Below are 22,222 nucleotides of genomic sequence, written 5' to 3' on the forward strand. Positions count from 1 at the left end.
CCGCCGCCGCCTCCTCCTCCTCTGCGCTCACGGTGCAGCCATCTTTGCACAAGGCGGCTGGGGGAGGGGGGAGGGGAAGGGGGGGCGGGCGGCGGGGTGTCTGGCTGCGCTCCGCTTCCTCCCACAATCCCGTGCAAATGCAAAAAAAAAAAAAAAAAAGAGAGAGCGAGAGAGAGAGAAAGATACAGAGCGCTAGCACGGCCTGGGGGTGTAGGGCGCAGCGTTTGTACAGAAAGCCAACTCCGCCGCGCGCAGACGCACCCGGGAATGCAATTCAGTTTGATTTTTATTTTTTATTTTTTGCGTTCACTTTTTGTCTCTTTTACGAAAGCATTGTAATTTATGAGAGAAGCACAACTCCAGTCTCCCGGTGCAATGCGAGCCTGACCCCAAAGAGCACACTTGCAAATATGCCCCCCACCCTTTCCCTGGTTGCAGAGCGCCCGTGTGCGTGCAAGGAGAGCACACGAAAACATGCGCGTGTGTGTGGCCCGTAGCACTGGAGGGCGATGGCCTTGTCACACCTGCTCACTCACGCGAGTCGGTACACCGGGCCCACGCGCCGGGGTCCGAGTTTCCACGCAAGCCTACCCCCGGGGGGCGGCGCTGCCGGGTACCCCCACCGTCAGGAGAGCGTGGGGGCCCGCGAGTAACCCGGGACGAGGGAACACGTTGGCCGGGGATACGCGTGTATCCGTACTTGGCGGAAACACGTGTGCCAGGGTAGGCCTCGGGCCGGACGACCACTACTCCCACCACTCCTCAAGCTCAGCTACGTGGTTTAAGAGGCCTGGGGGCTCTGGAATCCGCTGTGAATCTGGGGAACACCGGCTCTGAAACAGCTCTTCAGCGAGGCCTCCTGAGGCTGCATGGGGAGGGGCACAATGGGGAGTCAAAGACCCGGCTGTTTTTCCCCCCTCAACTAAGACCACTCCGACCCGCCCGCGGGCGTCTCAGCCAATCGCGGACCCTCTGGGTACAAGACCCACCCTCCTGTAAGGCTCCACACCGACAACGCTGGGCCACGCCCCCAGACAATTGCATAGGACCCCGCCCCCGCGCTCCAAGCCTCGCCCCGGATAATAAGCTCAAAATTCCAAGTCCCGCCCCTGAGCCCACGCCCCTCCTCTCGCAGCATCCTCCCCTCTGAGCCCCACCCCCGGGTAGAAGCCCAGCCCAGTACCTGGTGTAGGGGGGCGGAGGTGCGTCGTGCACCCCAGAGGCCGCCAGCGCCTGCTCGTAGGTGGGGAGACCTGGGGGTGGCGGTGGAGGCAGGGGCGTCGGGGGGCCTACATTGCCCAAGGGACTCAGGGGGTTAATGAGCTCAGCCCTGGGGACAGAAAGTACACTGTTAGCAGGAGAGACCTACAGGATAGAGAGATTTGGGAGGAGGAGGGAAGACCTAGGGACACAGAGACTCTGAGGGTGGAAGGGAGAAAGACCAGAGGAAATGAGGGTCACCTTGAACCTGACCCGCCACACAGAAAAGCTCCTCAGAATGAGAGGCGGACGAACACAGGCAGACAGACATCAACTGCTGAGACATACTCATTCACAGACATACATGTGTTCCAGACACAGGGAGAGTCATGGAGAAAAAAACCAGCCCTGCAGAGAGGTAGGCAGACACACACTGATACAGACATAACACAGAGATACACCCAGTCACAAATCTCCCAGTGCCCCTTATAATAAACTCTTTCTAAAAACCCCCAGACCCACTATACTTCCAAGACTGACACTCAAGCACCTTTTTAGACCCTGCCACTGAGAAACACATGCCTAGACAACTCATAAGGCACACACAAACATGTGTGACAGCCTGTCACCACAGAAACTGACATGCTACAGACACCCAGAGACCTTACCGCTAACAGCCTCGCCAGACACGATACACACAGAGTGATAGTCACACATAAATACGGTACCATGAAGACACGCAGCAGATACTGAATGAGCTCCTACTGTGTGCCAGCTACTGAGGATATAGTCAGACAGACAGACACGCGACTGGACATACGCAAGCTCACAGACTGACTTTCCATGTGATAGTCTTCTCAGACCTTTCCTCTCGTGCCCACCTGCCCCAATCCTTGACTCGTCTCCTCCTTCCTCTCCTCCCCCTGCTTTCCAGCCCTCAAACGCCTTCTCTCTGAATCACCCTTACTCTTGGGGACAGGGCTGCTGGCCTCTACCCCGTCGTCGGCAGTGCAGATACCAAAAGGCTCCCAAGCTGGCCAGGACAATGAGCAGGATGCCCGATGTCAGCCCCACAGCCAGGCCTGCTACATCCACACGTCCACGCCCTGCAGTGGGGAAGGGGGGGGGGGGGGTGGCACCGTGTCAGGGGCTGTCACCCACCTCAACAACCCAATGCCTTCCCACAGAGGGAGGAGTACAGGCCAAGAAGCAAAGCAGAACTGGGGCCACTTCCTAGGTATGTGACTCCAGGCAACTGAACGTACTCATTTCTATAAGCCTCCATCTGCTGCCCTGTAAAATGGGAATAACTCCTCCCCCACAGGCTGTGAAATTCATTGAGATCAAACACATAAAGGGTCCACGATAACTTCATCCAGGACTAGAAAATATGGCAGCTGTATCCCCGTGGTGACAGAGGCGCCCCTCCCTGGACGCAGTGTGGCTTGAGTCCCTCCTAAACAAAATCCATCTGGGTAGGGAGCTCAGCTGCCCCCACACTGACCGTTGCCCGATTTAGCAAATAATAATGTATGATACCCTATTAAATACTAATTTTAGATATACAATGAATAATTTTTTTTTTAGTATAACTATGCCCCATGTAATATTTAGGACACTAGGGGTGCCTGGGTGGCTCAGTCACTTAAACATCTGACTCTTGATTTAGGGTCAGGTCATGATCTCACAGTTCGTCAGTTCAAGTCCCAAATCTGGCTCCACGCTGACAGAGTGTAGCCTGCTTGGAATTCTCTCTCTCTTCTCTCTGCCCACCCCCCCCACCCCCCCCCACTCGCTCTCTCTCTCAAAATAAATAAATAAACTTAAAAATTGTTTTTAAAAAGGGGCATCTGGGTGGTTCAGTCGTTTGAGCGTCTGATTTTGGCTCGGTTCATGATCTCATGGTTTATGGGTTCAAGCCCCACGTCAGGCTCTGTGCTGACAGCTCAGAGCCTGGAGCCTGCTTCGGATTCTGTGTCTCCCTCTCTCTCTGCCCCTCCCCTGCTCACACTCTGTCTCTCTCTCAAAAATAAAAACATTTAAAAATTTTTTAATAAAAAATTTTAAAAAGAACATACTTAGACTAAAAAATTTATTCATGTGCATTTTTAATGTTTATTTATTTATGTTGAGAGAGAGAGAAAGCATGAACAGGGGAGGGGTAGAGAGAGAGGGACAGAGAGAATCCCAAGCAGGCTCGGAACTGTTAGGGCAGAGCCCGACACGGGACTTGATCGCACAAACTGTGAGATCATGACCTGAGCTGAAATCAAGAGCCCAGTTGGATGTCTTAACCCCTTAACCAACTGAGCAACCCAGGCGTCCCTAGTCTTGTGTGTTTAAAATTCAAATTTAACTGATGGGGGTGGGGGTGTCCTGTGTTTTATCTAACAACACTTCCCCTCTGGAACGCAGTCCCTTTACCAACCACTGAGGCCACTGAGGGACGAGACCTCAACTCTGAAGGAAGAGGAGAATCCACAGGAAGGCTTCTGAATTTACTGGGCTATGAAAAATCCATTTATCAATGGGGGAATTTAGGGACCTCCCCCCAGCAACAGATCATTGGGTGTCTAGAACTCGGGGGGACCCTTTGCTAGGACCCTAGGCCTTTAGCAATCCAAGGCCATGCTTCTGAGGAGAAACAGGCACACAGGGAGAACTCCAAAGGTCTGTGAGGCCCTCCTCTGTCTTGCTGCTGGGGAGACTTCCTGTAGCACTGGGTGGGGAGCTTTCCTCAAACAGTGAATCTCTGGTGGCTTTTAGCCCCCTTAGCGAAGAGCTGCGCCCAGAAGGCAGGCCCTCCAGATTCTGATATGTTTCAGGTAGATTCAAGAAGCCACTGGGCCACACTAGGCCAGCAGCGAGGTAGTTACCTCCCCTAGCAACCAGGCTCCAGTGTGAGGACTCCAGCAGACCCAGGGCTTGTTGCTAAGGGGCATCCACCCTAGCAACCAGGCCACGGGGAGGGGTGGGGGATCTGGTACCGGGAGGGGGTTCCTCCCTGGGCAGTGGGCCTTGGGTCCTGAGCCTGGCTAGGTGTGGTTGCTAGGGAGGCCTCCTTAGTAACCAGGCCAAGGCTGGGATGGGCCCGTGGGGGAGGGGAAGCCAGCCAGGTAGTGAGTGCTGCAGGCTTCCTTGGTCCGGCCTGGCCAGGCCTTGTTGCTAAGGAGCAGTCCCCCCTTAGCAACAAGACTGCAGCCATGGTGGGGCCTTAGAACTCACAGGAAGGGTTGGGGGTGGGCGGACTGGGCAGGTGAGGATGCACAGGCTTCCAATGCCCGGCCTGCCTTGGCCAGGCCCTGTTGCTAGGGAGCAGTCCCCCTAGCAACCAAGCTGCAAAAGGGGCCGGGGCTCTGCACTCCAAAGAGGTTAGCACCTCTGAGCCTGAAGCCCGACAGGCCCCTGGGCTGTCACCCCTCTCTCCACCCGCACTTCCTCCTTCCTAAGGACAGGAGGCCTCCTCCAGATAAGTGTGGTAGGTTCCTCAGGCAGGGGCTCTAGTCTCAAAGGAGGGGACTCTTTTGATAACCACCTCCAGGAACTCAGGGAGCATGGAATTTGCAGGAGGCACATTTGGGGCAGGGGGTGTGGGTTCGGACCTCCACGGGAAGGGGGCTGCCTTAGCTGCACAGAACAAGAGGGGTTCCCCCCACGCCCCCACTCACCTCCTTTGCCATTGTAGATGTAGCTCTCCCAAAAGCGCTCCTTGAAGGGGTAAGAATAGAGCAGGTGGAAAGACAGCATATCAGCTGGGAGAGTCCATCCCCCCAACCTGCCTGCGCCCCGACTTCTGAGACCCAGGGTAGAGGGAGTTGGGGGCCAGGACATCCCAGGGCCTGGGGAGAGGGGCTCTCACCGTCAGAGTGTTGTCCTCAAAATACTCCCGTGCCTCCTCCCAGGAACACTGCTCCTCACGACACTCCCGTTCCAGGTTCCCCGGTGTGAGAAGCTCCAGGTCCCAGTGATTGGCTCGTGGAATCCGGCTACGGCTTCTTAGAAAGCTCTGGGCTTCTGGGGAGTCCAGGAAGACTTCTGCACCCAAAGAACATGAAACATAGAAAAATGGGGGGCTCCCGGGACTGGGGACATGGAAGAATCTCAACCTCAGGGGATGGGGAGCTGTGGAGTGCTCAGGGAGGAGGGGACTGGAGGCAAGGGTTCCTGAGTCAGGGGACGGTGGAGTCTGCGCCTGGACACGGGCTCTTCCCCCAGACACTCACCTGGGTCTTGGTCCCCACTGGGTGAGGTGTCCAAGCAGGTGGTCAATCCCAGGTACAGAAGCAGCAGAGAGGGGGAGCCCCTCATATTTTACGAACACCTGAAACGGGGCGTGGTGGAGACATCAGGTGCCTCAGCCCCTGGGGAATGGGGCCAGGTCACCCTGACTGGACTCTATGGTCCACAAATTGTAATGATTTGTAATAATAATAGCAGACGCTTACCTAGGCTGTATCCTGGGCCAGGTAGTTCCAGGTAGTTTACCTATATCAACTCCATTTAGTTTTCACAGAAGTGCTGTTCTTATCCCCGCTTTACAGATGAGGAAACTGAGGCAAGGAGAGATAAACGAATTGCCCAAGGTCATGCGATTTGCAAGATTCAGAAGCAGGATTTGAGTGAAAGCTGTGTGTGCCTCCAGAGACTGGAGCAGGGAGCTTATCTTTTTCTCTACCGGTCTGCAGCGCCCAGCATGAATTTTGGCACATAGTAGGTGCTCTTAACCATGTCTGTTGGTGATCAAGATTCCTTTGTTCCAGGTAGTTTCCACCTATACATGCCTCTCCCTGTGCTCATTACCACATCCACCCACAGAGATCAAAGATTACAGGAGAGACCAGAACAGGAGAGGCAAAGAGTATATTCTTGGGTCCAGGGGGGCAAAGGGAGTGGGGGTCCTGGACCCCTGGGACTGGGGGACCCAAGCTTCTGAGTCCCAGAGGGGCAGAGAACTGGGGGACCAGGGTCTCCAAGCCAGGCTCTGCCTCCAGGGGACATTCACTTACCTGCCCAGACCTGTGAGCGACTGTCCCCTCTTCTTTAATTGGGGCTTCCTGGGCCAGGCCAGCTAAGGCCAGCTGTGAATGGGGGATAGGGGAGAGGGGAGGGGAGTGAAAGGAGGGGTGCCCCTCTCCCTGTAATCAGACGGATCCCGGTTTCTGGCAGAGGGGCGGGGTTTGTGATTACCTGTCCTGGGCGGGACTCAGGTAAGGGACAAAGTATTTAAAGGGACCTTAGGATGAAGGGCCTAAGGTCCAGAGCCTTGTAGGGACGCCAGGGTTCCTGACAACGACACCGTGGAGGCACTTAGGGGACTGGATATGCACCTCTTCCCTTGTTTGTCCCCTGGGATGGAAGCTTGCCTGGGTGAGCTAGGGAAATAAATGTCTAAGTGTCCAGATGCCTAGATGTCTAGAAACCGGTGGGAAATGTATGCCTTGGTCCCTGGGGGTAGGTGGTCGATGCTGTAGTAAATTCCCGTTTTCTGAGGTGATTTGAAGGACTTTGACTTCCGATTTCTCACTTGCTCTCCTTATAAATTGGAGACAGGGGAGTTGTCCCTTCTCAATTGTCTCTCAACACGCAGCAAGAAAAGTGGCTAATATACTTGGGGAAGTGAGCTTCCCGATCTCTAGAGGAAGTGGTTAATCCTTCAATTCAGACTTGCAGAGACGCAAAGCCTGGACATAACCAGTAAATCGTCCGCCCTGGGAAACGCCTAGTGTATACTAAGCGTGCCCTATACTCGTGCCAGCGGCACCAACCGGAACCTTCGAGTAACTACTCAGGTTTCCGGAGGGAGGGAGAGGAGAAGGGAGGACTTACCGAGTCAGAAGAGTATCTCGGCAACTAGGGGCAGCTCTACTTCCGGTCCTTTTTCCGGGCGGAAGTGGGCGTAGCGCTGAGGGGAAAACAGCCCTCCTTTCCGGTGTAGGGGCACAGTTGAAGAAGCGACGGAGGGTCGAGGAGTCGTTTGTGAGGTGAGTTCCAGGGGGTGGGGGGGATCGTGTTGCTGCGATCGCTTTCCCGCGGGCTAGACTTCTGGGGTCCTGAGGGAGACAGGGACAGGGTTTCGAATTCCCGACTCCCTGTCAATCATTAATAGACGACTCCAGGCGCCGGGTGTCTGAAGCTGAACTACATCTCCCGGCATCCCCGGGAGGTAGCCAGGCCTCCATCCGGCACTTCTTAAGTGTTGGTATTCCACCATAGAGGGCTATGGGCCGGGGGTCCCAGGGGAAGGAAGAGACTGGGACTCTTGGGAGGGTCTAAGGAGTGGGACTTGAGGAAGAAGGACCCCCTTTCCTGGCCTCAGTTTCCCATCTGTGACCGGGAGGGCGGAGGAGATTGTGCAGTCGCCCGCCGCTGTCTTCTCTGCATTTTTTTTTTTTTTTTTTTTTTTTTGACAACTCCTTCCTTCTCAGAGTTGGTGGAGGCTTTAACCTTTTCCTCTGGGGAGGTCTGGGGTCAGGCCGACCTGGGTTCTCATCCCGATGGTGCTGTTGAGTCGGTGTGAACTTGGGCCTCGAAGGCTTTTACTTTAATGTTTTATTGTGAAAATGTTCAAACTCACAGAGAATAATGTAAGAATCCCTATCGCCTATGGGGCGCTTGGGTGGCTCAGTCGGTTGAGCATCCGACTTTGGCTCAGGTCATGATCTTGGGGTTTGTGAGTTCAGGCCCCCTGTCGGACTCTCTGCTGACCGCTCGGAGCCTGGAACCTGCTTCAGATTCTGTGATAACGCTGCTGAGAATATTTGTGTGAGAATTTTTGTGTGGACGTGTTTTCATTTCTGTCGGAAGCAGCATTGCTGAATCAAATGGGAACTGTACCTTTAGGCTTTTGAGAAACTGCCAGACTTTTCCACAGTGGCTGCCCCAGCCTCCATTCCCACTCAGTGTGTAAGGGTTCCAGTTTCTCGACACTTGTTATGATCTGACTTTTCGGTTGTCATCCTCCTAGTGGGTTTGAACTGGTATCTCACTGTGGTTTTTTATTGCATTACTTAAAGTTTTATTAGGGCGCCTGGGTGGTCCAGTCGGTTAGGCGCGTCAGACTTCAGCTCAGGTCATGATCTTGCGGTCTGTGGGTTCGAGCCCCGCATCGGGCTCTGTGCTGATGGCTCAGAGCCTGGATGGAGCCTGCTTCAGATTGTGTGTCTTCCTCTCTCTCTGCCCCTCTCCCCTCCTCTCAAAAAATAAACATTAAAAAATAATAATAAAATAAAAAGTAAAGTTTTATTTATTTATTTAGAGAGAGTGCACCCATGAACGGAGGAGGGGGAGAGAGAGAATCCCAGGCAGGCTCTATGCTGTCTGTGGGGCTCGATCTCATGAATCATGAGATCATGACCTGAGCCAAAACCAAGAGTCTGATGCTCAACTGACTGCGCCACCCAGGCACCCCTATTTAGTTCGAAAGATTTTTTAAATATAATTTTCTAATGTCTACTTTTTGAGAAAGAGAGAGAGAAACAGAGTGCGAGTGAGGGAGGGGCAGAGAGAGAAGGAGACACAGAATCCGAAACAGGCTCCAGGCTCTGAGCTGTCAGCACGGAACTCACGAACTGCAGGATCATGACCTGAGCCGAAGTCTGACCCTTAACCAACTGAGCCACCAAGGCACCCCTTAAAGATTTTGTTTTTAAGTAATTGCTCTACACGCAACATGGGGCTCAAACTTGCAACCCTGAGATCAAGAGTCACGTGCCCTAGGGACCGAGCCAGCCAGGCGCCCCCTCACCCCACCCCTTGCCTATTTTTAAATTGGGTCACTCATCTTTTTATTATTGAGTTATAAGTCTTCCGTATATTCTAGATGTTATTCCTTGATTGGATATATGATTTGCAACCCCCACTTATCTTTGTACAGCCTGCAAACTAAGAACGGTTGTAACGTTTTTAAAAAATTAGACAAAATCAAAAGAAATGATATCTTGTGACCCATGGCAATTTGTGTGATTCAGATGTCCGTGTCCACAAGGAGACTTTTATTGGAACACAGCCATGCACGTTCATGTCCGTGGTGTCCACGGCTGCTCTTGCCATAGGAGAGCCGAGCTGAGTAGTTGTGACAGGGGCCCAATGGGCCACGAAGTCAAAAATCTTTTTTTTTTTTTTTAATGTTTGTTTATTTTGGAGAGAGACAAAGAGCACGAGTGGGGGAGGGGCAGAGAGAGAAGGAGACACACGATCTGAAGCAGGCTTCAAGCCATCGGCCCAGAGCCCGACCCCGGGCTCGAACTCACGAACCGTGAGATCATGACCTGAGCCGAAGTCCCGACGCTCCACCGACTGAGCCACCCAGGCGCCCCCAAAGTCCAAAATCTTTACTATCCTGACCCTTTTTGGTTGATCCCTGCCACGTTCCTTATGTTGAAGCCCTCGCCAGCAATACGACTATTTCGGAGATTGTCTGTGACGGACAAAATGAAGGTTACGTGAGATCGTGGGAGTGGAGTCCTACCGCGTGGGGTTGGTGTTGTTAGGACAGGAGGAGATGCCAGAGAGCACGCTCTCTGCCCTGTGAGGACACAGCAAGAAGGCGGCCAGCTATCCGGGAGCCAGGAAGAGAGAGTCCTCACCAGAAGCTGACCATGCTAGCACCGTGATCTTGGACTTCCAGCCTCCAGAACCATAAATATCTCCACAAATAAACGCCTGTTGTCTAAGCCACATTCCAGTAGATGGAATTTTGTTCTGGCAGCCCTAGCCGACTGATGCAGATAGGAAGAGCCAAACCTGCACTGTAAAGTTACATTTTTATCCTTTCCGCTAACGGGTATTGGCACCCTGCGAACCTGCAGTTCCCTTCAGTCTTTCCCTTAAGGGCATCCCTCAACAATCGTTGCCTCGTCAACTGTGTCGTCAGGGGATGCAAAATGATTTTCCACTTCTTTTACTTATCTTTTCTCTTTTTTTAACGTTTATTCATTTTTGAGAGACAGAGAGAGACAGAGCATGAGTGGGGGAGGGGCAGAGAGAGAGGGAGACACAGAATCCAAAGCGGGCTCCAGGCTCGGGGCTGTCAGCACAGAGCCCAGCGCGGGGCTTGAACCCACAAACCGTGAGATTATGACCTGAGCTTGAAGTTGGACGCTCTACCGACTGAGCCACCCAGGTGTCCCTTTAAATTAAAAAAAAATTATTATTGTTTTTTTTAATGTTTATTTATTATTGAGAGACAGAGAGACAGAGCATGAGCAGGGGAGGGGCAGAGAGAGAGGGAGACACAGAATCCAAAGCAGGCTCCGGGCTCTGAGCTGTCAGCACAGAGCCCAATGCGGGGCTCGAACCCACAAACCACGAGATCATGACCTGAGCTGAAGTTGGACACTCAACCAACGGAGCCACCCAGGTGCTCCTAAAATTTTTTTTTAATGTTTATTTATTTTTGAGAGAGAGAGGGTACAAGCAGGGGAGGGGCAGAGGGAGAGGGAGACACAGAATCTAAAGCGGGCTCCAGACTCTTAGCTGTCAGGACAGAGCCCGATGTGGGGCTTGAACCCACAAACTGCAAGATCTTAACCGCAGCCAAAGTCAGATGCTTAACCAACTGAGCCACCCAGGCGCCCCTGCATCAGCCATTATTAATAGAGAATCTCTGGGGGTGCCTGGCTGGCTCAGTCGGAGGGGTTTGTGATTCTTGATCTTAGGGCTGTGAGTTCGAGCCCCACATTGGGCGTAGAGATTACTTAAATAAATAAAAACTTGAAAAAAACAGGAGAATCTCAGATGCTCACTTTTGCTTTTAGCGAACTCTCTCGGTACTGCTTACACCCCGTCCTAAGTCTGTGATTTCCTTGAGTGTAATTAGCTCCTTGGTTTCCTTTAACACAGAAGCCTTCGTACCCCTGGAATGGCCTGGCACACACCTTTTAGGGAGAGGTGTGTGTGGCATTCTCTAGGTTCTCAAAGGGATCTCTGACCCCACCGAAAGGTTAAGAGCCACTGGTTTTAGAGTTCAGAAAACCAACTGCAGAAAAAGACGGCAGGGAGTCGGTAATTTGAACGCCAGCCAGAACCATTAGCGTGTTAATGGTATTGTGGTTATGGTTTTTAAAAGTCCCATCGCAGCGCTGTGCCCTGTGCCCTTCGAGCCCTAGCTGCTAGTCCCAAGAGGCCGTGCAGCACTTTACTAAGTGGCTAGTTTGACTTGAGGGACTGAATTTTTCTCGGTTCTTTCATTTTAATTCATTTAAATAGAAACGCCAACACTAGACCGAGTTATCGGAAACCTTGTAAGCATGTTCGGAACAGAGGCGGTATGTGAATGTACCTTGGCAGCCGTAAATCACAAAACCTAAATAGAGGTCAAGTATCTCCAGTGAACGTTTCGCGTCTGAATTGAAATGGGTTGAAAGAGTAAAGCATAGTCCAGATCTTGAAGGCTTTGTACAAAAAAAAAGGGGGGGGGGGGTGGGAAATGGGTTGGCCTGTGTCCTCAGACTGTCACCCTCTTGGGAGGACTGACAGTTGTCACGCGGTTAAGGGGGCGGCTCCGCAGCCTGCTTGCCTGGGTTCCCCTTCCCAGCTGGGGGATGCCCGAGCCTGTTTCCTCCCCCAGAAGTGGGGCATGATGATAAGCAGGAGATAGGATTTTGGAATTTCTCTGAAATACTAGCGACAACAGATGGCAGTAGTTCTGTTCTCTGTTTTGAACTTGGCCCTAATGAGGAGACCATACAGCCGCGGTGGGTCCTGCCACGGCCGCCCACCAGCCCGTTAGCCCGTGGCCAGCAGCTCTTAAACTTTTTGGTCTCCGTGTCGTAAAAGTCATCCAGGACTCCAGAGAACTTTTGTTTATGTGAGTTCTATCGATTCATATTTGCTGTACCAGAAATTAAACCTGATGTGAAAAAAGGTTTTTATGGGGCGCCTGAGTGGCTCAGTCGGTAAAGCGTCCGACTCTTGGTTTCAGCTCAGGGCATGATCTCACGGTTCATGGGTTCGAGCCCCACATCGGGCTCCGTACTGACAGCGTGGAGCCTGCCTGGGATTCTTCTCTCTCCCTCTCTGTCTGCCCCTTCTTCACTCTCTCTTTTTCTCTCTCTCTGTCTAAATAAACTTTAAAAAAGAAAAAGGTTTGGGGCGCCTGGGTGTCTCAGTCGGTTAAGCGGCCGACTTCGGCTCAGGTCATGATCTCGTGGTCCGTGAGTTCGAGCCCCGCGTCGGGCTCTGTGCTGACAGCTCAGAGCCTGGAGCCTGTTTCGGATTCTGTGTCTCCCTCTCTCTGCCCCTCCCCCGTTCATGCTCTGTCTCTCTCTGTCTCAAAAATAAATAAACGTTAAAAAAAAAAAAAGAAAAAGAAAAAGGTTTTTATTGAGCAGTAATTCACATAACACAAGATTCATCCATTTAAAGTGATATATACACTATTTTGTGCAATCACCACCACTTATCATTCTAGAACATTTTCATCACCCCAAAAAGAAACCAGAAAGCCACTCCTCACTTCCCCTTCTCCCATCCTGTGCTAACCACCATTCTGCTTTCTGTCTCCATGGATTTGCCTGTTCTGGACATTTCTTATACGTGGAACCCTACGATACATGGCCTTTGTGCCAGCTTCCTTTCTCTTAGCATAATAAAACGTTATTTAAAAATCGGCTCCACACCCACTGTGGGGCTTGAATTCAGGACCCTGAGATTAAGAGTCACATGCTCCACCAACTGAGCCAGCCAGGCGCCCCTAAAACATTTTTAAAAGCCAAGGATGCAGAAGCATACACTCAGTTTGCGGTGGGAGCAACGACATCCTCACGTGTCACGCTGTCTCTGGAAAACTCCACTGTGCACTTGTGAGAGAGCGAGAGTAACAAAGGCAAACACATGTTATTATTATGGAAATAGCTTGTGGACCCCCTGAAGGTATCTTAGGAACCCCTCTAGGATCCCCGGACCTTACTTTGAGAACCGCTGCCCTAGGCAATGGCTTCACTTCTAAGAATCCTTTTGCCCATCTGAAAAATGGTCATGGGCCAGACTTCAGAGAGTGGTTGAGGTTGGACAATCAATGAGATGGGGGCACAGAGAGTTGGCGTGGGGTCAGGGATCTTAGCAGTGTTCTGTGGGACTGTTCCATTATCACCTGGCCAAGTCAAAAAAAAAAAAAAAAAAAAAAGGTTGCCTCTGTAGTTGCTTCTTTTACTCTTGGAGGGAAAATGTCTCCGGCCATGGCCATGAAGCCAAAGAGCGTAGAAACCCCTGTCATTGGCCACAAGACGAGCAGCTGTGTGCCAAATCCCACAGAGGGTCAAGGCAGTTGACAACTAAGAATAGAGTAGGGAATTTGGCCATGAGGAGGTCAATGCGACCTTCATGAGTGGCAGTTGGGGAGGCTGGGGCTGAAGCCAGAGGGTGGGGGGAGGAGTGCCTGGCAGGTGAGCGAGGGGAGACAGCAGGTGCTGGATGTTTGCTCAAAAGCTTGGGGGTGAGGGGAAGTTGGAGGAGGGCCATGGGTCAAGTTGGGGTGTTTCACCAAGGTTAGCTGTCGCAAGCAGCACAGTGGCCACCACTGGGGTGAAATGTTTTGTGTCTCGACTGGGGTGGCAGTCACAAGGGCATACATCTCTGTCAACACGCATCAGATCTATGTCCATACACCGAAGAACAAAAATCAGCTTCTGAGAGGAAATCGCCAGTAGGGGGAGAGCGAGATCCATAGCTCGGAGAGGGAGAGAGTTTTGTGGTTCAAGTTCTGAATGTGAAAGACAAGAGTCTGAGGACGACCAGAAGAGGGGAATGGAGACAAAGTTACTTTTTGCAGTTTGGGAGTCCTTGGCTGTGTCCCCCCGCCCCCGGCTCCACCCCAGCCTTCTGGACCTTTCTCACAACCAGAGAGCCAGAGAGAATATTTCCTGAACACTGCCTATGTGCCAGGCTCTGAGCAGGACTCACTCAGCTGTCACAGAAATCCAGTCCCGGCAATGAGATCCCATGGTTATCCCAGGGATGATTAACTTTTTGCCAAATTAAACCAAGGCTCAGAGAAAGGAAATGGCCACCCTAGGGTCACAACAGCCAGTGCGGGGCCAACCCTGGACTCAAGCCCAGGCTGAAGGTCATCTTGCCCAATCCTTGATCCCTATAGCCTACAACCCCCTCCTGTAGCTCCAGCCCCTGATTAGTCCCCACCGACACATGGGCAACCACTCCGATATGCAGAATACATACGCTCTTGTTTGAAGTATTCTTTAATACGCACTATCTTGGGACGCCTGGGTGGCTCAGTGTGGTGGTTAAGCATTCAACTCTTGATTTCCACTCAGGTCATGATCTCACGGTTCGTGAGTTTGAACCCCATGTTAAGTTCCGAGCTGACAGTGCAGAGCCTGCTTTGGATTCTCTCTCTCTCCCTTTCTCTGTGCCCTTCCCATGCTCCCTCTTTCTCTCTTTCTCTCTCAAAAGTAAGTAAAACAATAAAATGTACTATCTTGCACACACGTAGATTGGTAGTAATTCTGTTTTATTTTTTAAATTTTATGTATTTTATTTTAGAGAGATATGTGCACATGAACAGGGGAGAGGGGCAGAGGGGGAGAGAGAGAGAATCTTAAGCAGGATCCACCCTCAGCACAGTGTCCAACTCAGGGCTCGATCCCACGACCCCAGGAACGTGACCTGATCCGAAATCAAGAATCAGATGCTCCACTGGCTGAGCTACCCAGGTGCCCCTTACTTTTTTTTTTTTCTCATTTTTTATACCCAGTGTTAAGATCCACCTGTGACACCTTGCATGTATCTAGCAGATTGCATCTCACTGCTGGGTGGTCTCCAGGATGGGCTGTCACCACCCATTCTCCCAGGGAGGGACATCAGGTGCCTTTGACTCCCCTCTGGTATAAATAACACTGCTGTGGACATCCTTGGGCATGCTCCTTGTGGGTGTCTCTGAGAATGTCTTTGGGGCCCATCACCCACGGTGCAGAATCACCTATGCTTACCTGGCTAAAGTACCACCAGCCTGTGTTCCAGGAGGCTGACCCTGTCCACTCTCCCCGCTGCATTGCCTTAAGGGTCCTGAAACCAATCGTGTGTCCTCACCAAGCCCTGGTCTTACCCAGCTTTTTGAAGTTTCGCCTGTCAGCCTGATGATGATAGGTATGAAGTGCTATCTCACTGTGGTTTTCATCTGAAGAGAGCTGGATTATCTCTCCATACGCTCGTTAGTCTTTGAGCTGCTTCTGTAAGTTGCCTTTTCACATCCTTTGCTCATTTTCCTGTCAGGGTTTTTTTTTTTTTTCTTGTTGATTTGCCAGAGCCCCATGTACAGTCAGTTCCGCTAGAACACCTGTTTTGAAAATGTGAATTCCGGGGCACCCAGCTGACTCAGTCAGTTAAGCATCCGACTTCGGCTCGGGTCATGAGCTCACGGTTCGTGAGTTCGAGCCCCACGTCGGGCTCCGTGCTGACAGTCCAGAGCCTGCTTGAGATTCTGTCTTTCTGCCCCTCCCGACTCATGCTTTCTCTCTCTCTCTCAAAATAAATGAATAAACTTAAAAAGAAAGAAAGAAAATGGGAATTTATCCCGGTGCAATCGATCATGTTTGGAAACAATTGGACCATAGTGCAGATTTCCCCTTTGCTTACATGTGCTTTCACCCACCCAGGCGAGAGGGTAGTGAACCCCCCAAAACCGCACTCCACTGCAGTGAGCCTGTAGGCATACACCGAGCACACACATGCATACATAACCCCAAACAGAACATCTCTGAGGCCCCTCACTTCACCGTGTCTGTATGTAAGGAGCCCCACGCATCCTCATCTGCTGCCAGAACTTCTCGATTTCAGAGAACCCTCCTTCCGCCGCCTCAGAGTAACTCACAGGGTGCACCCCTTCTGATGCATGATTCCACAAGCAGAGTGTAGGTCACTTTCCAAAGTAAAATGCTGTCTTTCTTTTTGGAGTCTGTGGGTATTTCCTAACCAGTCGACGCGTGTGAGACTGTCCTCCGCTGACCCACCCCCCGTTTTCCCATCTGGCAAGGCCAGGGGCAGGTCGGCTCCGAGGGCCTGTCCTCCCTGGGGCCTCCCTCCACCACAGCCCTGCAATTGTCCCCTCCTCCTCCCCGCAGGATGACCCGGCACGGCAAGAACTGCACGGCAGGGGCCGTCTATACCTACCACGAGAAGAAGAAGGACACAGGTACTGGGTTTGGGAGGGGGGACGGTTGTATCTCAAAGGCACCATCTCACTTTGCACCTCCGGTTGTGTCTTCTGGGCATGTCTCTTTCCCCCCCCACCCCACCCGCCGACCGATGGTCATGACACTAAGAGTAACAGCCCACGCGATCCCGTGCCCCTGCAGTGGGCGCTTATGGCTTGTCGTAGCCATATTCCAGAGGCAGAAACTGAGGCCCAGAGAGGGCCACGCCCTTGAGTCTGGGCTGAGGGGAGTCAGGCGTGAGCCTCTCTACCTGGCAACTTCAGTGACAGCCTGTCGCTTACCCTCTGGATTGACACCTTCCTGAGGGTTATGCCCCGCCCCCAATGCACACACACAGCCCGAGCTCTTGACTGCCTGTCTCTCGGAGTCCCGCCCAACACACCCCCCCCCACGTGCAAGTTCTCTCTGTGCCTTTCTCTTGGGGTTTCACAAGGGGCACCTCTCCTGTCCCTCCATCCCTCTGCCTGTCCCCAGCGGCCTCAGGCTATGGGACCCAGAACATTCGACTGAGCCGGGATGCTGTCAAGGACTTTGACTGCTGCTGCCTCTCTCTGCAGCCCTGCCACGACCCTGTCGTCACGTGAGCTGGGGAACTGCACTGGGGGTGTGGGGAACCGCCTGCACAGCCAGGGCGCCCTGGGCAAGCCCCTTAACCCCTCAAGAGCCTCAGTGTGCTCATCTGAGACATGGGCATGATCCTAACGTGTTCCCCAGGGATGTGGAAAAGAATACATCTGTAACAGAGGGTAGGGCCATTGGATCATTGCCTGGCACATAATAATAGCTTATGTGTGGAGCATTTACCATTCCCCGCCTTGTGGTCTGGCAGAGGCCTCGGTGAGATAATGGGTACAAGGTGCTTAGTCCAGTGACTAAATATGGGCTCACTTTACAGGTCTGTTTTACAGACATAGTGACGAGAGCAGACTGTGGCTCAGGGTCCCTGAGGCCACCTGCAGGTTCAGTGATTCATTGGAAGAACTCGCAACTCAGAAAGGTGGTTAAGAGTCAGTGACGGCTTATTACGGTACAAAGATGGAGATTAAGTCAGTCAGGGGAGAAGGCACATGGGGCCGAGCCCAGGAGGGACCAGGATCGAGCCTCCAGTTGTCCTCTCCTAATAGGGTCACACAGACAGCGCTAGTCTCCCGACAACGACATGTGACAGCAGGCAGACATGGGCGCCGCCCACCGGGGGAAACTCATGGGAGCCCCAGCGTCCAGGGATTTTACTGGAGGCCGGTAACTCAGGCATGGCGTGACTTTGGTCTCCAGGCCCTCCAGAGGTCTAACCTCATACCACATGGCCCAGCCACCTCCCCCACCAGGTGAACTAAGACACTTTTATCAGGCAGCACATTCCAAGGGCTCAGAGGCTCCCTCCTGGGAGCTGGTTCAAGGGCCGAGTCCTTTGGAACGTGTAGGGTTTGGAGAACGCGGCCCGCTGAGCTAGCCCTTTATTGCACAAGATTTTCCCTACAAGGCAAAGCCAGGATAGTGAAAATGGCGTGGTCACTCAGAGAGCTGTGCTAGGCACTGCGTGACCCGCCGCCTGGAAGACGCTTCGTGCGTGCCCAGGGCAGGGAGCCTATGGCTTCCCATCCCGTCCTGTCCTTACAGCCCGGATGGTTACCTGTACGAGCGTGAGGCGATCCTGGAGTACATTTTGCACCAGAAGAAGGAGATCGCCCGGCAGATGAAGGTGATGGGGATGGGGGCACGGGCGGGTGGCTTTGATCCCGAGCTCACAGAGCCTCTCTGGCCTTCTTGTCTAAGTTCCTTTTCCCTCTGAGCCTTTGCCTATGCTGTTCCCTCTGCTTGGCGCACCGTCCCGTCCCCCGCTTCTCCTGGTTAGCTCCTTCTCCTTCTCCAGATTTCCTCCCAGGCGTCGCCTCCTCTGACCTCCTGCTAGTCCAGGGCCTCAAGGGTCTGCCCCCGCCCCCCCAACCTCTTGACACTTACAGTTGTGACTCAGCCTGTGGCTGACGTGTGCCCACTTCCGCCACTAGATGGCAGGCCCCAGGGGCAGGGAACAGATCTTTTGCCCACCCCATGGCCCTAGGTTCTCTGTGAACACTTGGTAAATTGACTGATGTCACCTCATCTCCCTGGGCCTCGGTTGCACTGCCTCTCAAATGGGCTGACAGGGCCAAATCAGAGGGCGCTGCAGGGCGTGTGGGAGATGCTCACAGATCAGAATTCTCGAGGCATTTACTTGGAGCCATGCCCACTTTCCATGGCTGAACTCATTTTGTGGGTAGGAGGGACCCCGTTTATCGCCGTGTTTGAGGCGCAGCTGGTCGATCTCCCTCCTTTTCCTGCCAGGCTTCCTAGAGCTCCAGAAACACTGAGGGTTAGATTCTTTGTTTTTGTTTTTAATGTTTATGTATTTTTGAGAGAGAGAGGCAGAGTCTGAGCACGAGCAGGAGAGCGGCAGAGAGAGAGAGAGAGTGGGAGACACAGAATCTAAAGCAGGCTCTAGGCTTCAAGCTCAGCACAGAGCCCGACACGGAGCTCAAACCCATGAGCCGTGAGATTATGACCTGAGCCAAAGTTGGACACTTCACCGACTGAGCCACCTAGGCACCCTATTTTTTTCTTTTTTTTAAGTTTATTTATTTATTTATTTAGAGAGAGAAATATCAGGGGGGGGCGGGGAAGGGCAGAGAGAGAGGGAGAAAGAATCCTAAGCAGGTTCCTCACTATCAGTGCAGAGCCTGACGTGGGGCTTGAACTCACGAACCCAAACCTGGGAGATCATGACCCGAGCTGAAATCAAGAGTCAGATACTGGGGCGCCTGGGTGGCTCAGTCGGTTGAGCGTCCGACTTCGGCTCAGGTCATGATCTCACGGCCTATGAGTTCGAGCCCCGCATCGGGCTCTGTGCTGACAGCTCAGAGCCTGGAGCCTGCTTTGGATTCTGTGTCTTCCTCTCTCTCTGCCCCTCCCCTGTTCATGTTCTCTCTCTCTCTCTCTCTCTCTCTCTCTCTGTCAAAAATAAATAAACATTAAAAAAAAAAGAAAAAAGAATCAGATACTTAACCCACAGAGCCACCCAGGCGCCCCAAGGGTTAGTTTCTTGTTGAGCCTTTTGTCTTGAGTAAGTGGCTTTCCCTGTGCCTATACCCTCTGCATGGCTTAGTGGCCGCCTGGGTGCTCCCTCATCAGGGTGACCATGCCAGAGGTCCTCCCGAGCACCAGTTCCCCTCCGTCTTCTCCTCACGCAGCTGGGTGGCCCGGGGCAGTCCTAGAACCCAGCGCCGTGTCCCTGTGTCTCCACACACCCGTACCACCTGCACGCTTAGGGTTCTGTGAACGTTCATTGCTTCTTAACCCTCCTGGAGCTCGCCTCGAGGGCAGGACAGGATCTACAGTACCTACCCTGTAAAATCAATATAATATGGCCCACGGGCACATGAATCGAGCGCTTGCTCTGTGCCGAAAATCTCCCGCGTAACCCAGTGAACCTCCGCGGTCAGTCGCCATTGTTAGCCTGTTTTACAAATGAAGAAACTGAGGCCGGGAGGAGTCACAGCACTTACTGGAGGCCACAGAGCTCCTCGGTGACGGAGGCAAGGTTTAAGCTCTGGCCGTCTGTCCCCTGCCAAGCTGCTGACCACCCTGCTGCCTAGGAGCAAAGAGGCCAATGAGTCCCAAACCAGCTAAATGGGAAACGACCTAAGTGCCCTGCGGTGGGGGAAGGGACGAGCAAAGGCAGCAGAGCCACGCCACAGATTACAACACCCACGGGTTAAAGATTCACACCCTGTCGCTTCAGCGTCCGACCGCGGCTCAGGTCGTGGGTTCGAGCCCCGTGTTGGACTCCACCGACAGTACACAGCCTGCTTGGGATTCTCTCTCCCTCTCCCGCTTGGGCATGCGCCCACGCTCCCTCTCTCTCTCAAAATAAACTTTAAATAACTTAAAAAGACTCGCGGGGCGCCTGGGTGGCGCAGTCGGTTAAGCGTCCGACTTCAGCCGGGTCACGATCTCGCGGTCCGTGAGTTCGAGCCCCGCGTCAGGCTCTTGGCTGATGGCTCGGAGCCTGGAGCCTGTTTCCGATTCTGTGTCTCCCTCTCTCTCTGCCCCTCCCCCGTTCATGCTCTGTCTCTCTCTGTCCCAAAAATAAAAATAAAAAACGTTGAAAAAAAAAAAAAAAAAAAAAAAAGACTCGCACTCAGGCAGTTACCAGCCTCTACTACCTGCCGCCGCCGGGACCGTCCCCTGCGGAGGCCTCGGTTTACCCGTCTGTGAAATGGGAAGAGCCACCCTCAAACGCCACAACGCACGGGAAGGTGGCGAGCCCACTTCTTTCTCGCTGCCCACAGGCCTACGGGAAGCAGCGGGGTGCCCGGCGTGAGGAACAGAAGGAGCTGCAGCGGGCGGCGGCGCAGGACCGGGCGCGGGGCTTCCTGGAGAAGGAGGCAGCCATCGTGAGCCGGCCCCTCAACCCCTTCACGCCCAAGGCCGCCCCCGAGACCGGTCCAGGTGAGGGGGAGCCGACTTGCCGGGGGGCGCGGGTCCCGCAGGGCCGGGTGCCTCCCTGGGTGCGGCATCCGGGCCCCTCTCCCTCCCGCAGATGACGCCCGCCCCGGGGCCAGTGCGGGCCCCACGGGCAAGGACAAGGACAAAGCACTGCCCAGCTTCTGGATCCCGTCGCTGACCCCCGAGGCCAAGGCCACCAAGCTGGAGAAGCCCGTGAGCATCCCCGGCGCCCTGTGCCCGCTTGGCACAGAGGACCCGAGTCCCCCAGTGTCCCCAGCGCCTCCTTCCCTGCCCGGGACCCCCATCCTCCCTCCACCTGGCCCCAGCCCGGCCTGTTGACCGCCCCCCCCCCCCCTCCTGTCCCGCGCAGTCGCGCACCGTGACCTGCCCCATGTCTGGGAAGCCGCTGCGCATGTCTGACCTGACACCCGTGCGCTTCACGCCGCTGGACAGCTCCGTGGACCGCGTGGGGCTCATCACACGCAGTGAGCGCTACGTGTGCGCTGTGACCCGCGACAGCCTGAGCAACGCCACGCCTTGCGCTGTGCTGAGGCCCTCGTGAGTCGCCCGGGGAGGATGACCTGGGGACCTGCAGGGCCGGGCCGGGCCGGGCCGGGCAGTGTGGCTGTCCCTCACCCGAGCGGGGCCTTCTCTGATCGCTGTCTCCCACCCTCACTCTCACCGAAGTGGGGCTGTGGTCACCCTGGAGTGCGTGCAGAAGTTGATTCGGAAAGACATGGTAGACCCCGTGAACGGGGAGAAGCTGACCGACCGGGACATCATCGTGCTGCAGCGGGTGAGCGGTGACCCGCCTCCCCAGGACCCCGCCCCCGTCCTCTCCCTACGCCCGCACCTACTGGGGAGTAGGACCCCGCCCTGCCTCCTCCACGCCCCACCCCCGCCTTCCTAAGCTGGGGTCCTGCCTCACCTTGCGGGCTTAGGATACCCGCCCAACGGGCCCTGCAGCCCGACCTGCCTCCACCTTGGCCTCGTCCCCCCCTCCCCAGGGCGGCACCGGCTTCGCGGGCTCCGGAGTGAAGCTGCAGGCTGAGAAGTCCAGGCCGGTGATGCAGGCCTGAGTGCACAGGAGACCAAATAAACAGGCTTGGACTCACCGGCCCTTGTGGCGCCTTCGTTGGCCTCGCGGGAGCCCTGGGGCCACACGGGGAGCCCTCCAGCGTGCACCTGCTGCAGTGCCCCAGTGTGAAGGCGTGGGCTAAAGTTACCTTTAAGGTGGTCTGACGTTAAGAGGAAAATCCGAACTGAGCCCACACGCACGCGTTAAAACTGGGCAAGAGGGGCGCCTGGGTGGCTCAGTCGGTTAAGCGGCCGACTTCAGCTCAGGTCACGATCTCGCGGTCCGTGAG

The 22,222-nt window shown here is 54.0% G+C and overlaps 2 protein-coding genes across 3 annotated transcripts; one reads left to right on the forward strand and one right to left on the reverse strand.

Moving 5' to 3' along the window:
• Window positions 1–272: 272 nt before the first annotated feature.
• Window positions 273–7,080, reverse strand: PRRG2 (proline rich and Gla domain 2). Of its 2 annotated transcripts, none has more exons than XM_015539215.2 (8): window positions 7,027–7,080; window positions 5,646–5,750; window positions 5,424–5,521; window positions 5,060–5,235; window positions 4,869–4,908; window positions 2,168–2,306; window positions 1,184–1,330; window positions 273–865 (listed from the first exon to the last, which is right to left on the reverse strand). In XM_015539215.2, the coding sequence occupies exons 3-8, from the start codon at window positions 5,506–5,508 to the stop codon at window positions 847–849; spliced, it is 606 nt and encodes a 201-aa protein (XP_015394701.2). In that variant the 5' UTR covers window positions 5,509–5,521; window positions 5,646–5,750; window positions 7,027–7,080; the 3' UTR covers window positions 273–846. The 2 variants fall into 2 exon arrangements, with proteins under 2 accessions (XP_015394701.2, XP_007074233.2); XM_007074171.3 differs by lacking the exon at window positions 7,027–7,080 and adding an exon at window positions 6,207–6,990.
• On the forward strand, window positions 7,063–22,222 carry LOC102955745 (nitric oxide synthase interacting protein). Its single transcript, XM_042968286.1, has 9 exons — window positions 7,063–7,181; window positions 16,278–16,348; window positions 16,845–16,950; window positions 17,991–18,072; window positions 20,699–20,858; window positions 20,950–21,068; window positions 21,226–21,413; window positions 21,543–21,651; window positions 21,863–22,222. Exons 2-9 carry the CDS (start codon window positions 16,279–16,281, stop codon window positions 21,932–21,934), a joined length of 906 nt encoding a protein of 301 aa, XP_042824220.1. The 5' UTR covers window positions 7,063–7,181; window position 16,278; the 3' UTR covers window positions 21,935–22,222.

The sequence above is a fragment of the Panthera tigris genome, chromosome E2 (genome assembly GCF_018350195.1).
Source record: "Panthera tigris isolate Pti1 chromosome E2, P.tigris_Pti1_mat1.1, whole genome shotgun sequence".
Taxonomy (NCBI): domain Eukaryota; kingdom Metazoa; phylum Chordata; class Mammalia; order Carnivora; family Felidae; genus Panthera; species Panthera tigris.